The sequence below is a fragment of the Phodopus roborovskii genome, unplaced genomic scaffold (assembly GCF_943737965.1).
Source record: "Phodopus roborovskii unplaced genomic scaffold, PHOROB, whole genome shotgun sequence".
In the NCBI taxonomy this organism is placed as follows: domain Eukaryota; kingdom Metazoa; phylum Chordata; class Mammalia; order Rodentia; family Cricetidae; genus Phodopus; species Phodopus roborovskii.
In genome coordinates this window covers 11,436,412-11,451,617 of record NW_026126517.1, presented here as the reverse complement: position 1 = coordinate 11,451,617, position 15,206 = coordinate 11,436,412, and the positions used below count along the sequence as shown (strand labels likewise).

The 15,206-nt window shown below is 37.8% G+C and overlaps 1 protein-coding gene across 4 annotated transcripts in view; it reads right to left on the bottom strand.

Annotated features, from left to right (window-relative positions):
• The window catches only part of Arhgap32 (Rho GTPase activating protein 32), a 230,322-nt gene that overhangs the window by 14,411 nt on the left and 200,705 nt on the right, over window positions 1-15,206 (bottom strand). For all 4 annotated transcript variants that reach the window (XM_051197026.1, XM_051197027.1, XM_051197028.1 and 1 more), the window contains one exon: window positions 8,087-8,236. In XM_051197026.1, the coding sequence (XP_051052983.1) occupies window positions 8,087-8,236 (150 nt within the window). The remainder of the gene's footprint in view (window positions 1-8,086; window positions 8,237-15,206) is intronic.

The following is a 15,206-nucleotide window of genomic DNA, read 5'->3' as shown; positions in this document are numbered from 1 at the left end:
AATGTAACTAAGGTGACACCCAAAACATACTGGTCTTCATAGGCAAAATACAATTCATAAACCAAAGAACAAATTAATTAGTCATAAAAAATAGGGTGTGTTTATTAAATCTCATATCTAAACCTGGCAACACCAGGCCTGGCTCTATTTATACATAGTTTAGACAGTCACTGACCATAGACTCATTTAGATCAAGTTTTTAACCCTCACACAACTATAGACTAAAATAGACAGCAGTTCACTCGAATGCTATCTACAGCAAATGATTTTACAGAGCTAAGCACTTGCCCCAACAATGTAATTACTTACAAGTGTTATAGCACTCCTAAACATGTCTCTTTTACCTCTCAGTCAATGCAAACCACATATGGGCTTGAACAAAAGTTTGAAATCATGTGATACACTTCTATAACCATTTAAAATTTTACAGTCTGAGAATTAGCATTCCTTACTTTGTTATGCAAACTAATCAGCACATCAATTTCTTAATTGGTCATTTGATAGTTTCAGTTAAAATCTCTGACAAACAATGCTTGGGGGGGGCATTACTCAGTCTGTAAAGAAATACTACACTAAAGGAAAAAGACCCAGCGGTAAATGAAATAGGTTGGATGTACTAGTAAGACAAGCTGAGCTACTGAATTTTACTTCCTGTACAGTAATTACTATGTCATTTTTTTCCTGTATTGGTATCTTTCTTTTCCTATGTCTGGCTAGAGTCATGCAATCCACCTTTCAAATTTTATCAGCTATCATATTTTACATATCATAATTGTGATTAAAAATAAAAAAAAACAGTGGCAACTAGCATTGAGCACTTTGTATATCAAGGACTAGTCCTTATAGTGTAGACACTTCAAAACTGTCTGTCTCTCCCTCCCTCTTCCTCTTCCCTCTCCCCCACACCCCTGTGTGCTCTCCCACATGTGCACAAACACACCATGAGATGTATGTGGAAGTTAGGGGACAATGCGAGGGAACTGCTTCTCTCCATCATGTGGATCCCAGGGATCAAACTCACATGATCAGGCTTTAAGGCAAGTGCCTTTATCTGATAAGTCATCTCATCAACCCTACAATGCATACTTGTTTAATTCTCGAAGAAATTGTATGGGCAAACTACCATTACTATCCCATTTTATAGTGAAGCACTACATCTTCAGACATCAGGTTCTCATAGAGACATGGAGGAACTGTGATGGAAATTAAATTCTAATGCAAGCAGTGTAAGCACAAAGTCAACATTTTAAATTACTGTACTATACTGCCAGGTTCATTAGGCCCTTTATAATTTATACTCACTACCTTATTTCCTGTGTTTTACAATTCTAGAGCAACTGAAACCTCACCCTTTAATACAATGGACATTTTACAACTCCTCTCCCTAACCAGTTTCACCATACAGAGGCCTCTATGCTGTTGTTCTAGCAGGTTCAGTGATCTTTTAGCTGCACTGAATACCCACAAGTCAAGGCAGCTGCAGCACTCTGCCTATGTGGTCACAGAGCAGCATCATTTACAAAGGCCTCTGGATTGTACACCATTACCCCTTCATAACTGTAAACTCTTAACAGTGAAAAACCAAAACAAGCTTCCTCCATCTTTGGGTATCCAGCACTCAGGAATACAATCCTGATATAGGTACAAAATCGGCTAGTGATTAACTTGTTCATGCCCTGAGAGACAGTTACTTCATACAGAGCTATATTCATTTTCAGCTCAGTGAAAGAGAGAGAGAGAGATGCTTATGTAGCAGAGAAGAAAAACACAGAGAACTGTTAGAGATTTTTGTGGGTTTCTTATTAATAATCAATCTGGTGTGCTAAATATGAAGTCATGTTTTGAGAGCTTAGGTTGTCTTTACAATATTGTTTTATCAATAGCCTGTGTGCCTTCAGTCAGTTTCTACTTTGTAAACTAGGAGTGGAGTACAATTCAGGGTAACAAATTTGTCACCTATCCCAAATCAGATATATTATGGATTATTGGAATAATGAATATGAACACTTTATAAAGGAAAACAGAGCATTAGTGTATGTATGTGTGCATGCTACTACCCATGCCAGACTAGCTCATCTACAAGCTCTAGGGACTTTCTTGTCACCATCTCACATCTCTCTGTGGCAGCTTTGGGTTCCAAGTGCTCATACTATTCATCTGGCTTCTATGGGGTCCTGGCTCTTCACACCTATGCTTTTATTTACTGAGCCAGGATCTCCCAACTCCTTGTTCTTTGTTAAAGAAGTTTTTCATAGGGCTGAGTACATGGCTGGGTGGTTAAAGTGCTTACCACACAAGCAAAAGGATTTGAGCTTCATCCCCAAAAACTGCATAAGATTTGGGAGCAGTGGTCCTAACACCAGGAAGGAGATGGAGGCTCTGGAACTTCACTGCTTGACAGTTTCGTCTAAGCCTAATCAGTGAGGCCCAGCAAAAACCAAGATGCAGACAAATGAGAAATACATCCAGCACTGACCTCTAGCTTCAGCATTCACATACATGCACCAGTGTGCACGCGTGCGTGCGCGCACACACACACACACACACACACACACACACACAGCTTTTTATTGAGCATGCCAGGTCACCTGTGTACATAAGGCTTGGCCTTGGAAGAAATCCTTTCAGGGGAGGATTTTATTTCTTTATTAGGTTCTCTTCATCCATACATTATTTAATTTTCATAGAAATAAGCTACTAAAAAGCCTGGGTAACTTTCACTAGACATATCGCATGATAATAAGTTAATCTTTATTAGCTACCCCCTCCATCCTCTAACAAACTAGCCAGGGTCACACAAAACAATGACCTAGTTGAAATGTAAATAAAATGTTCAAAGTGATCCCTCTAAAATAAGATCACTTCAATAAATATACAATTTTCAGATTTTGGTATAATCTTACAAGAGGATAAGGAAATATTTAAATTAGAATTTCAGAAATTTAGAATTACTGCTAAAACATGTAAGATAAAGACTACAACAACAAAAACTGATCCTTGGTTTTACCTGATGTTTTGGTTTCATGTTTGTTCTCTTTACTCACTCTCACACTGACCAATCAATATTTATTGTCTATTTTATCTGTGGGAACCATGCAGGCATTGTAGATGAGGATGAAAAGCACAACTGATATTTAGGGAGATGGCTTCAGGACACTGGCACAACCATGCAGGGCACTCAGAACAAGCATCACAATTCTGAGTTACAAAACTATACTGGCTCGAAGAACTAAATTCAGGAGTGATTTCATCCTGTTTTTGTTTCCTACTATGCTCTAGTCATAAAATTCTCATATGTGTAGAATGGTTTAGAAATAAGGGCCTTTGCAAAAGGAGAAAAGTAACTTCAAACACACTAATGTATGGAATTTCCTCCCTTTAGATTTTAAAATACTTTTCACATATTTTTTTTTTCTTTTCTTCTTTTTCACAGGGTTTTATGTAACCAGGGCTTGCCTAGAATTCATTTTGTAGCCAGGGATGACTTTGAACTTCTGAACTTCTTGCCTTTGTCTCCCAAGGGTTGGGACTACTGTGCTTATTTACAATGTACTAGTGATGAAGCCTAGGGCTCTGTGCCTACAGGCAAGTACTCCAGCAACTGGGCTACAGCTCCAGCCCTCACACTTTTGTATTATACCAAACATAATTTTACCTCTTTCCTACAAAGTTCTCGCTATTCTGATTAACAATCTCCTTTCAAACTTTTAAGTAAATACCATTTTAAATATGTATATGAAATAAAAGAAGCCTTCATGAGAAAAAACAAGAAATATTAAACAGATACCTGAAAATTCCTTTCCACCTGACCAGATTTTATAACCAGAGAATTTATAAATACTATAATAAACCTTCTATTTGTCAAAACAAAATGTTATGTTAGCAGCTATCTTCCACTAATCATGGAGGGAGGGAGGGAGGGAGGAAGGGAGGAAGGAAAGGAGGGCGGGCAGGCAGGCGGGCAAGCCCAAACTTCTAGGGATCCAATGAAACCAGTTCAGTTAGTGGTAGAAGCTGAGCGTGCTGGAGCAGCCTGGTGAAGGCTGGCTCTAACTGATGACCCCAGCCGAGCAAGAATGTACCATGTTAAGAGTCATAAAAACAAGAAAATAACCTGACTCTAGGGCTAAGGACGTTCAAGTAAATGATAAAATCAGTAACGACTGCACAGAAAATAAGTTGGCAGACTTGTAAAGAGCCAGTCCAATGAGTATCTGTAATTTTTAGTGAACTCACTTTGTGAAACTATGGAAGTTTAAGCTCTGTAAAATTATTATTGCTAAAAATTACTGCTACTAGAAACAACAAAATAACACACAGAAAACTGGATTGTCAGGCTCCTGAAGGATTTCTTACCACACAGTGTAAAAGGGACAGGTGTGGTTTGTGATTCACTCTGACAGGGAGGTGCTGAAGAGTAGAAAGTGTAACAGGATTATCTCTGTAAGTGTCATCACTCAGGAGGAATACAATTCAGAAAATGAGCCACTTAGCAAAGTATTACTCTGATATGAGCCTCTCAGAAAAAAAAAAGTGCCACAAATGTACATGTTTAGGGTAAAGACCCTAGAGTCAATCATGCTTTGTTTAGTGACAGTGACATGTGCTCAGACAAACACCCAGAGATTTCACTGTGCCTGTATCAGCCAGCCTGTGTCCTCACACATACCTAATGATGTGGTTACTTTATATCCAGGCTGTATAATCTTGCCACTGTTCCAAGGGCACAGAGCTGGGCAGCATATTACTGTTCTGAACACTGTGGTAAGTATTTGTATCTGGAAACATATCTAAACATAACAACTACTGAGAAAAGTACAGCATAAAATAAAAAATATAGCTCACCTGCTGAGTGCAATTATTATAAATGGGGCTTTCAGGACTGGAATAAGCGCTGGGTGAGTCACTGCCTGGGCCCAAGGCAGTGCTAGGCACCTCCGACTAGAAAACTATTGCACAGGCTGCACCAAACTCATAAAAATATTTTCTTTCATAAATTAATCTTAGCTACCATAACCATTTATTTTTTATATTCTGACTCTGTAATCACAGCTAAAACCACAATGTACTACAGTTTTCTTCCTTAATCTCCAAACTTTTTTTTTTCTAATTATTTTACTCTCTCAACTTTCTTCTTAGAAACAAAGACATAAACATGCTGACCCAGTCTAACTCAGGATCTGCAGTACCACAGTCTCCTCCACTTCCTACTGGAAGCCAACAATGCTCTCTGGGATCACTCCGAGGCCCTGCCACAGTTGCTCCTGGAGAGCTGGCCATCGCCAGGTATCCACAGGGGGTGGCTTGGCTTACTTCTCTTTTACCCAGGTTCACCAGTAGGAGGATCACAGGTCCTTCCTTACTGACAGCCTTTGGTGCTGGTGTAAACTGAGCTGGGGTCTAAGAAAGCTGCTGTGATAGTCTCATTATAAATTGGGGGGGGCTCTTTTACCCCAAAAGCCTCCTTTACTCTTGCTGCTGTGCACTTGTGACCCAGTTCCAATTACTCCACATACACCCATTCCTCAAAAACATCCCCTGGGACTGAGTGCTGCCCTTACCCACACCCAGAGTTAAGGCGTTTGCCCGCTCCACCTCAGCCATGCTGGTTTTCACAATCTTCCCACCCTTGGCAAATCTTCTGAAGCAGAAGGACTCCTCTTACTCATCTTCTAGATGCCATTTATAACCTGCTTTGGTGATGCCCAAGCAAAGTTCTGGAAATCAAGGGTATTTCAGTTTGACCAGAACTCCACGATTCTGAGCACAAATCAGCAATTGAACTCAGGGTCATCTCCCCAGCTGCAGACAGTCAATTTCTGTTAAGTCTTCTTGTCCCTGATAATGCAGAGCATTCTTTTAAAAATTTATTTTTTCACAACTTCTCTCTCTCACCTGTCCTGCTACACTTTCCTTATCTCACCAAATCCCTTATTACTCGTGTGTGTGCACGTGCGTGAATGTGTGTGTATGTGTGTGCGTGCGTGCGTGCATGCGTGTGTGTGTGTGTGTGTGTGTGTGTGTGTGTGTGTGTGTGTGTGTGTCCCACTGCACTTAAACAATGGTAACTTTGTATTTACCACTAAGGAGTATTACACTCTCTCTCTAGCAACTGCACATTGCTCCCTAGTGAGGGATGGGGCCTTATGAGATCCTTGCCCACTGATGCAGAATGCTAATGATATCAGACCGTCACTGCTGTTGAGAGTCTATGGGTGCAACAGCCATGACATACCCAGAGGGGACTGTATCACAGTATTCCTTCTGATTCTCCAGATCTTGCATTCTTTCTGTCTCCTAGTTAGTGATGTTCCCTGAGCTTTGGAGGAGGTTATGCAGAATTCCTGTCTAAAATTGAGCATTCAATAGTCACTTATTTTCAGCATTTTCATCAGTTTTGGGTCTCCAATAAAGCAGCCTCTTAACAGCCACCAACACTTTCTTCACAATCAGAGCTACGCTAGACTGGGTGTGCCCGACAGGAGGGACTAACCATCACTGGCTGCGTCTACATGCATAGTTCTTAATCACTTAACATTGGGTCCAGGGTAAGCAATGTGGCCTCTTCCTGACAACATTAACAGTGGCTTTTGTACACTTAGGAGCCACAATGAAAAACACAACATGAGATTAAATCAAATACAAGACAAAATAATCCAGTCAAAAGACACAATAAATGAAAGATGTGTGTGAGGCTATTGTTCCACAGTAACTTTTAAATAGAAGTAATGTATTCTAACAAGTATAATTCATAATGTGTAAAACTGTTACAAATGAAACATTTTCTATAGTGAAAATGTGTTTATTTTAAATAGCACAGTTATTATATAAAATAGTAATATTATCATTATGTACATAGGCATGTCTGTTAGGTCACAACTATAATCCCAGCACTTAGAAGCAAAGGTAGGGGGATCTTCATGGCCACCCTGGACTATATAGGGAATGGCATATGCATATGACTATATATGCAGCCCGTCTTAAAACAACAAAAAATTAGGTATGTCATTATAATTTTATAGTTTATACTTTTATACAATGACCAACACTAGTGTTGACACAAATACACAGTGCTGTGCTAGCCTAGACTTTTTGTTGGGAACAGTAATACTGGAGACTAAACTCAGACCCTGGGATCTCTAGCCTGTCCTAAATTTTTGGAAGACTACAATCTTACTAGGTGACAGGAATTTTTCATCTACATTACAATCTTATAGGACATAAATAAAATCTATCACTGCCAATACAGTTTTATGTGGCACACAACTATAGTTTATAGTTATCATTTATAAAATTTAAATAAAAGCAAAGTAAATGTAAGGAAAACCAATTATATATAATACATAGGTATATCCTTTTATTTTATATGTATTTCTCATCTCCTCTCAGTCATATATAAAAAGTTGAATATTTTTCTTCATGATTATTCTAGTTATTTTATAATTTAAAGTATACATTTAATTCTTTTAGACTTTAAAATAGTCTATGTAAATATAAAATATACATTCATGGAATAACTGTACAAACAATATAAAGTCTCAAATCTTTAAAAAAATCCTTCCCACTTAGTAAATGAAGTACAAATAATTTACACATTTCTAATTAAAATTTCAGCCAACAAAACTCAAATTCCTTTCCTTTCCTCCAACCATTCATCCAACCACTAAATTATTCACTCAGAATTGAAGGAGAAAGGAATGTAAATTTTAGGTGTAAAATCTAGGAGGCAGGTTTAGTATTTTACAGTCTCAAAAACAACATCTGTCATTGGAAATAAATGTTAGAGGACATGAACAGGGAAGCTGGCTAAAGAAGTTATCTGGACAGATGTACAAAGGCCACAAGGTAACAACACCCATTGTATGTCACCAGCTCTTTATCTGATCAGAACACTCTGGCAAAGCACTTTCTAAGACTCTCAGCTCCACCATGAACAGAGGAGAGCTGGGGAAGCTCAGAGCCAGATGCTGAATTGAATGAGCCATGGCACATACCAGCCACCACATCTACCCAGTTGACTGGTGACAGAAAACCAATACAAATACATCAGGAACTAACACTGTAAGTTCATAAAATTTAATATTACCTTCAAACCCAGAATTCAGAAGGTGCTCCCCCAGGTCACAACCAAATACTCTCTCTCTCAAGATTCCCCGCTGCTTTAGCTTCTGTTTTGTTGGGCGAGACTTCATGAATGTTCGTAAGAAAGTAATGAGCTTGCCGTGCTTTTTAGACACTAAAAAATAAAAAAAACAAAAACACAATGAGTATCTTAATTGTAGCAAGGGATTACATTTCAGTTAGCACAAAAAGAAATCAACCTTATAGTCTACCATCAAGATAATCTGTTATAAACAAACATTATAACTGTATGCAGCTATCTGTTGATGCACTTTGTTCTCCCTAGCCTGTGTTCCTATTTGATGGGACTGTGAGCAATTATATGTACTGTACTCTGTGACCTTTACATAAAGCCCACCTGCAAAGTAGCCATCATCTCAGAGCATGGTTTTGCCAGGTGTTGGTGGCACATGCGTTTAATCCCAGCACTCAGGAGGCAGAGACAGGCAGATCTCTGTGAGTTCGAGACCAGCCTGGTCTACAAGAGCTAGTTCCAGGACAGCCTCCAAAGCCACAGAGAAATCCTGTCTTGAAAAACAAAAACAAAAAATGAGAAGGAACTGAGTTTGGATCCAGTGTCTGGATTCAGTCAGTCTTAAAAAGTTCTTTTCTTTTTTTCTTTTTTAGTATTGGAGAGTGAGCCAAGGCCTCTTGCATGCTCATTAAGCACTCTGCCTTAGCTATCCTTAGCCTTTATACGTTTTTTACACTGAGATGATAAGTTGTGTGGACAGCTTTGAACTTGTTCTGCAGCCCAGGTAGGCCTTGAACTTAAGATCTTCTTGCCTTAATTTCCCAACTAGTTGAGATAGGCCTGCACTAACTGGCTTGGCTAAAATATTTTTCTTAATGGTGAGAAATTTCCACAATATTTGTAATTCATGGGATACAACTGGAGAAAGAGTTGGTTTTCATTTTGCCGTATGATGGCATAAAACATGGCAGTCAACCCAATGGCAATAAAAATACCACATTATCTAAATACATCAATATAACTTCTTTGAAAATCAGGGCAAGAAATAAGACAATTAATATTTGGAGAAAATATTTCCACTGATTAATACATGAGAAAGACAATAGTGAAAGCACTGAAAACAAACTAATCTCTAGAAAAGTGATGTTTTCTAAGAGATGCAGCCTGCAAGGAGAGTTACTCTACGAGACAACACACAGCAAGCAAACACCATAAGCTTAGAGATCAGGGGCTGGACTAAAGACTCTTTCCCAAGGCCTTAATCCCCTACTCTGTACACACGATTACTAAAGTCCAATGCTTCTTACTATAGGTTCTTCAGCAAATCTCAATCTTCATCTTCAGAACAGATGAAGACTACTAAGGGAGGTCTGTGCACCTACAGCAACTCAGGGCCCAGATGGACCACTCTAGACCAGATCAGACATTGGTCATCCACTTGCTTCATCTCATGGGGAACACAATTTGTAGATGGAAGCCTTTTTCCCACAGACTGCAAATATCCTAGCTAAGCTTTCTTAGGGAAAAGTCCTGGGCAAACTGGAGCAAATAGTCATTCTACACAGTACAGGTTCAATGGAAGGATTTTCTTTAGTCTTCAAATGTTTAAAATTTACTTAGAAGTCAGTCACGATGCACACACCTTTAATTCCAGCACTCAGAAGGCAGAGGCAGGTGGATCAATGACTTTGAGGCCAGTCTTGTCTATACAGTGAGTTCCAGATTAGTCAGTGCTACACAGTGAGCAAGGATTTTTTTAGTTAGAATCATCAATATAATTTTGATGCTACCTGTAACGTGCAAAACCTGCAAAAAGTAAAAGTTCTTTGTTGCAAAATTAAATGTTATGCTCTTAATTTCACCAGTATATGGTGAGACACACTTTAGAGTCTGTGACAAACTATAATAGGCTAGTGTGCATTTATTTCCCCCTAATGACTAGTAATTTAATTAATTAATTTAAATTAATATATTAATAAAATATTAATATATTTACATATTAATTTATATTGTGTGTACTCATGTGTACAATGAGCGTGGAAAACAGGACAACTTTTCGGAGTCAGTTCTCTCTTTGTTGAGAGGCAGGGTTTCTCTTATTGCCATCTTGTACACTGGAGCCTAGATAGTTCATGAGATTTCAGGAGTTTCTCCAGTCTCTGTGTGTAGGAATACTGGCATTCTAGATTCCAGACATGTACCACAACATCTGGCTTTAGGAAAAAAAAAATTTTTTACATAAATTGAGTTAACAGGCTTGTGAGGCAAGTGCTTTTACACTGAGCCATATGGTCAGCCTTCATCCCCTATTTTAGATGAGGACACTGAGGCACAAGAGGCTAAGTCAACATGCTGGGGTTAAATAATTAGAATTCAAAATCAGGCCATCTGATAATACCCAAGCTCTTAGCAACTGTATGATATGACCTAAATGCAGAGAGCAAGGCAATGCAGATGTTTTCAGTGGCTAACAAGGAAATAGGTAGGACAAAGACAACATGACTTGGGAGCAAAGTAACTCCTAGAGACAGGGTGGTCAGAGAGAACTGCTCCAAGAAGTATATGTCAGAGTCAGAAGGTATGAGAGCTAGTGGGGCAGCAAGTATTTCAATGTGGTTACAAATGTCAGGCTACAACAGAGAGTATGGGCTTTATGCCATGGGAACACAATGACTAACTCAAACAATTTAAAACAAGTGATTACTTAAACAACAACAGCAACAAAAACCAACCAGTATGTATATGAGAAAGCCAAAAATGTACCAATAAGGAGTTAGCTGAATAAATCATTTTATACTTACACAGATTATTGATATGCATTTCTTTGTTCCTTTGTTTAGTTTTTTGAGACAGCGTCCCAATATGTAATCCTGACTGGGCTTGAACTTAAGAGATTCATCTGCCTCTGCCTCCCAAGGGCAGGGACTAAGAACATGCATTGACATAGTCAGCCATTTTTTTAAAGACTATCTACTGATAAAATATAATCCCTAAGAAAATTGAGTTTGAAAAGTAATATATAGAAGTTTATTATATAAAAGAATGAAAAATTAATAACTCTCATAATCATAAATTCACACATTCATATGCATGAATGTATATAAAGATTTATTTCTTAAAAGTAGATCTCTTAGCCGGGTGTTAGTAGCCCATGCCTTTAATCCCAGCACTAGGAATGCAGAGGCAGGCGGATCTCTGGTCTACAAGAGCTAGTTCCAGGACAAGCACCAAAGCAAAAGAAACTCTGTCTCAGAAAACTAACAAACAAAATAATAATAATAATAATAATAATAATAATAATAATAATAATGTAGATCTCTCTTTTAAAAAAAAAGATTATTTGTATGTGTATGGGTATTTTGCCTGCAACACAGATATACCTGCATGCATGCCTGGTGTGATGGATTCCCTGAAACTGGATCCATCTCAGCTGTGTGCTGTCTTATGGGTGCTGGGAACTGAACTGGGGGAACAGCCTCTAGAGGAACAGCCAGAGTACTCTTAACCTCTGAGCTCTCTCTCCAGCCCCCTTAAGATTTATTTGTATTATGCATATTTGTATGTGTTCAAATGAACTCATCAGCAGAAAGAGGCAAATAGAATATTTTCCTTATTACTTAAAGCATCATTCCTAGAATTATCAATGGGAATTAGTTACACATAGAAATCACAACTAATTAATAGTGATGGGATAAATTTAGAATTATGACCCTTTAACCAAACTCTCAATACAGTAAATCCCATTATCCAGAAAATATCCCATGTTCAACTGGTCTTTCCTGGGCATTAGGCTGTTTTAACTATGTTTTTTGGTTTGCTAATGTGGCTCTCTTTCCCGGTTAGGGTCAAGAATGTGTGCATTAATTTTTATTCTAAGGTAGTGGCACAAGGCCTAAGTGATTAAAGCGGCAATAAAAATTAAGGCAGCAGAGAATGGCATTAGGATTCTAGGCCCCATTTGCATTTGAGGGTGCAGAGAAAATGCCTGCGTGCATATCCTCCTTGCTTCTACTGTGTGTCACCTTGTTCCTCTCACCTTTCCAGACCATTACTGATGTATGACAACATGACATCCAGACCTGGGACTAAGAATAGGAGGGGTGGTAGGTTTACTTCTTGACTACTTACATCCCAGCCTAAGGCTTAAAATAATAGATATTCATGATGATAAAGACTAATCACACTGGGTTAGAAATCAGTTAAACTAGAAAAAATGTTCAAAATTCATTGTACTGAAATTGATGCTCGAGTAACAATTCTAAATTATTCATACTTGTTTTCTTCACTTAAACTCTCTTCCCCATTTCTTACATATTAATATAGCAAAAAAAAAAAAAAAAAAAAAAAAAAGGAATTCATTTTGGATATAAGAATTGTCTCCTATCCTTGTCCAACGTTGCCAGTATACTCCTTGAAAGGCAAAAACAAAGTACTGTCAACTCTATCGGTACACCTCTGTGAGGAAGGTAAAGTTTGACTACACATGGTTAAATGCTGGCAAACCCAATCCTAGGGAGAAACACAGTAATACACCAGAAGCGAGGCTGCAGGGGTCAAGGTCCACAAAACATGCTAGATTAGAGACAATAAAATAATCAAACATGTAAGAAGTAAAGTTTAAAATGATACCACTGAAGCAAATCACATATTATATCCAAATTTCCTATTCCAGAATTAAAAAATGAAACATGGGTCACAATACTAAACTCTTCCATGTTATTTTGCCAGGACAGATTTTCTAGCCACAATCTTTTTATAAACCAGGCAAACCTACCAGACCTGTCTTCCTGGCAGTTACATGCTTTAGCAGTACAACTTAATTTTGCCAATGTAAATCTTTATGATACCAATTACCAGTTTATGGGGAGATACTAAAGGCAGCCATTTCTGTAGTGCATGGTGAACTCTGATATGGAGGTTGGACGCTGAGGTCTTTAATTATATGACAACAGTTGCCAAACAGTCTCAACGAGGACCTGAGTTCTCACATTTCATTTAGAGTTCTCTAAATCAATTCTCACTTATCTTTCAGACTAACAGCACAAGTCTAGGCTTGGCTTAACTTCTGAGGGTTTAAAAGAAGCTGGTTTGTCTAGAAAATGGCCCTAGCATTAAGTTTATTTGAACATCCATCATTGTAACATCTATAACAAAGTCAGAAAGTCAAGCAAATAGTATTTTTGGTACATACAATCTGAGATTTCCCTGCAAACTGAAGATATAATAAAACCTGTAATTCTTAAAATTCAGTGGTATTTTACATATTGTATTCAAAAGCCTACCTACTGCTTTGTTCTCAAACACTGAAATCAACAGCAGGGAATACAAGCATGGGCAACTACTACATGATATTTAGGTTGTCTTAGAAAACCTCTTTCTACTTAGCATTCTAAGTCTTAACTGTGTACTTTAAATATTTTTCCATTATATAAATATAAAGACTTTAATTTTTATTAAAAAATCATTAAGTTCGCTTTTAGTAAATATAGCAATATCTATATACACCATGGAACACATAGTAAGGGTTTTATCTGGACCACTTCTAAGCTGACTGAATGGGCTAATACAAAATTCTGTTTTTCAAAAGAAAACCTAAACAGTAAATTTCAAGGCCTGCCTTAGTCTGTGACAATCTACCAGGGTCACATTCTTAAAGAAAGCTGACTCACCCTCTCCCAGCAGTTATCAAATACCAATTGTGCCTCAGACAGGTAGATTTCACACTCACCTTCCTCTCCACTGTGCTCCCAGCTAGGCTTTTCTCTCTGGCTTGAGCTTGTGCAGATCTTGTGTGTTATACTGAACTACATGTGTGTATAGTCACAAACAATTCAGATGAGCATGCTGTGGTTTAGAATTTTTAGGAATGAAATCATGACATCTAACTTTATATCACTAGATATTCTGAGATTTATCCCTGGTACTTGTGGTTCAGTATATTAATTTTTCACCGTATTAATCATCCCTTTAGGTGTATACAACCATTTCTACTACAGTGTCCTACTGGCAGCTAGAGCTTTTATTATTTTAATCAATGTTGCACTAAGCAATTTAGTAAGTGCTTCCATGGCAGGTGAGAGGCTTCCTCTGGCAACCATGCTTAGAATCCATGGACTCCAGAGGATGCTGCTGCCCAGCCTTACCCGAAGTTTACCAATAAAACTTAAAGTGAAAGTTTTAGTGCCTTCTGCTTAGAAGTTTACGGAACCTGTCTCTAGAACGACAGTCCCCTACCTAGATAATGTACTCATGTCACACTCTCACAGAAGACGGAGCCATCCTTCAGACCTATGTCCTATTCTGTTTCCCATCAGTCTCATGAATGTGACACTGTATTTGACTTTAACGTGTACACTGTGACTGTTAGTTTAGCAAGTATTATGCTTCACTGGTTAATCATTTTCCTCCTTAATGGAATACTTGTTATTTTTGTTTGAGTCTGTTTTTCTTACTGATTGGTATTAATTTCTTATATAATCTGAAAAAAATCTGTCAGTTGAATATGTTACTCATAAAAATCTTTACCATGTTTATAGCTTGCTTTTTATTGTACAAATTAAAGCATGTCTTTAGGTATGGCATCTTTATTTTATGTCATTTTTCTTCACCCAGAGACATAAACATATTGCATGATTTCTCATGTAAAAATCCAGCATTTCACATTGTGAAGCTCTCTTTTAAATGTATTAGCAATTATTCTATCACCCTTAGTTAAATATTTGTCTACTAATTTGCTAAACTAATTCTGCTTTTGTAAAAGGATGTATATTGATCTGTGTAAGTTGACTCTCAATTAGCAACTCACTTTACTCCAGTACTTAATGAAAATGAGTCCTTCCTCTTATTCTTAACACTTCAAAACTGCCCTGTCTTTTTAGCCCTGTATCTTAGAATCAATTTGAAGAAAACCATTGGAAATGTCATTGGAACTGCATCCCATTACAGATTATTTTAGAGGAAACTGAACTTTTTGAACTACAATGTTGAGTCTTCCCAGCTATGAATGTAGTGTTTCTCTCCCTTTATTGAAGGTTTTTTTTTTATATCCTTAAATTACTTTTTCTATGAAGATCTTCCCTATTTTTTGCTATAGCTGGTATTAGAAATGTTA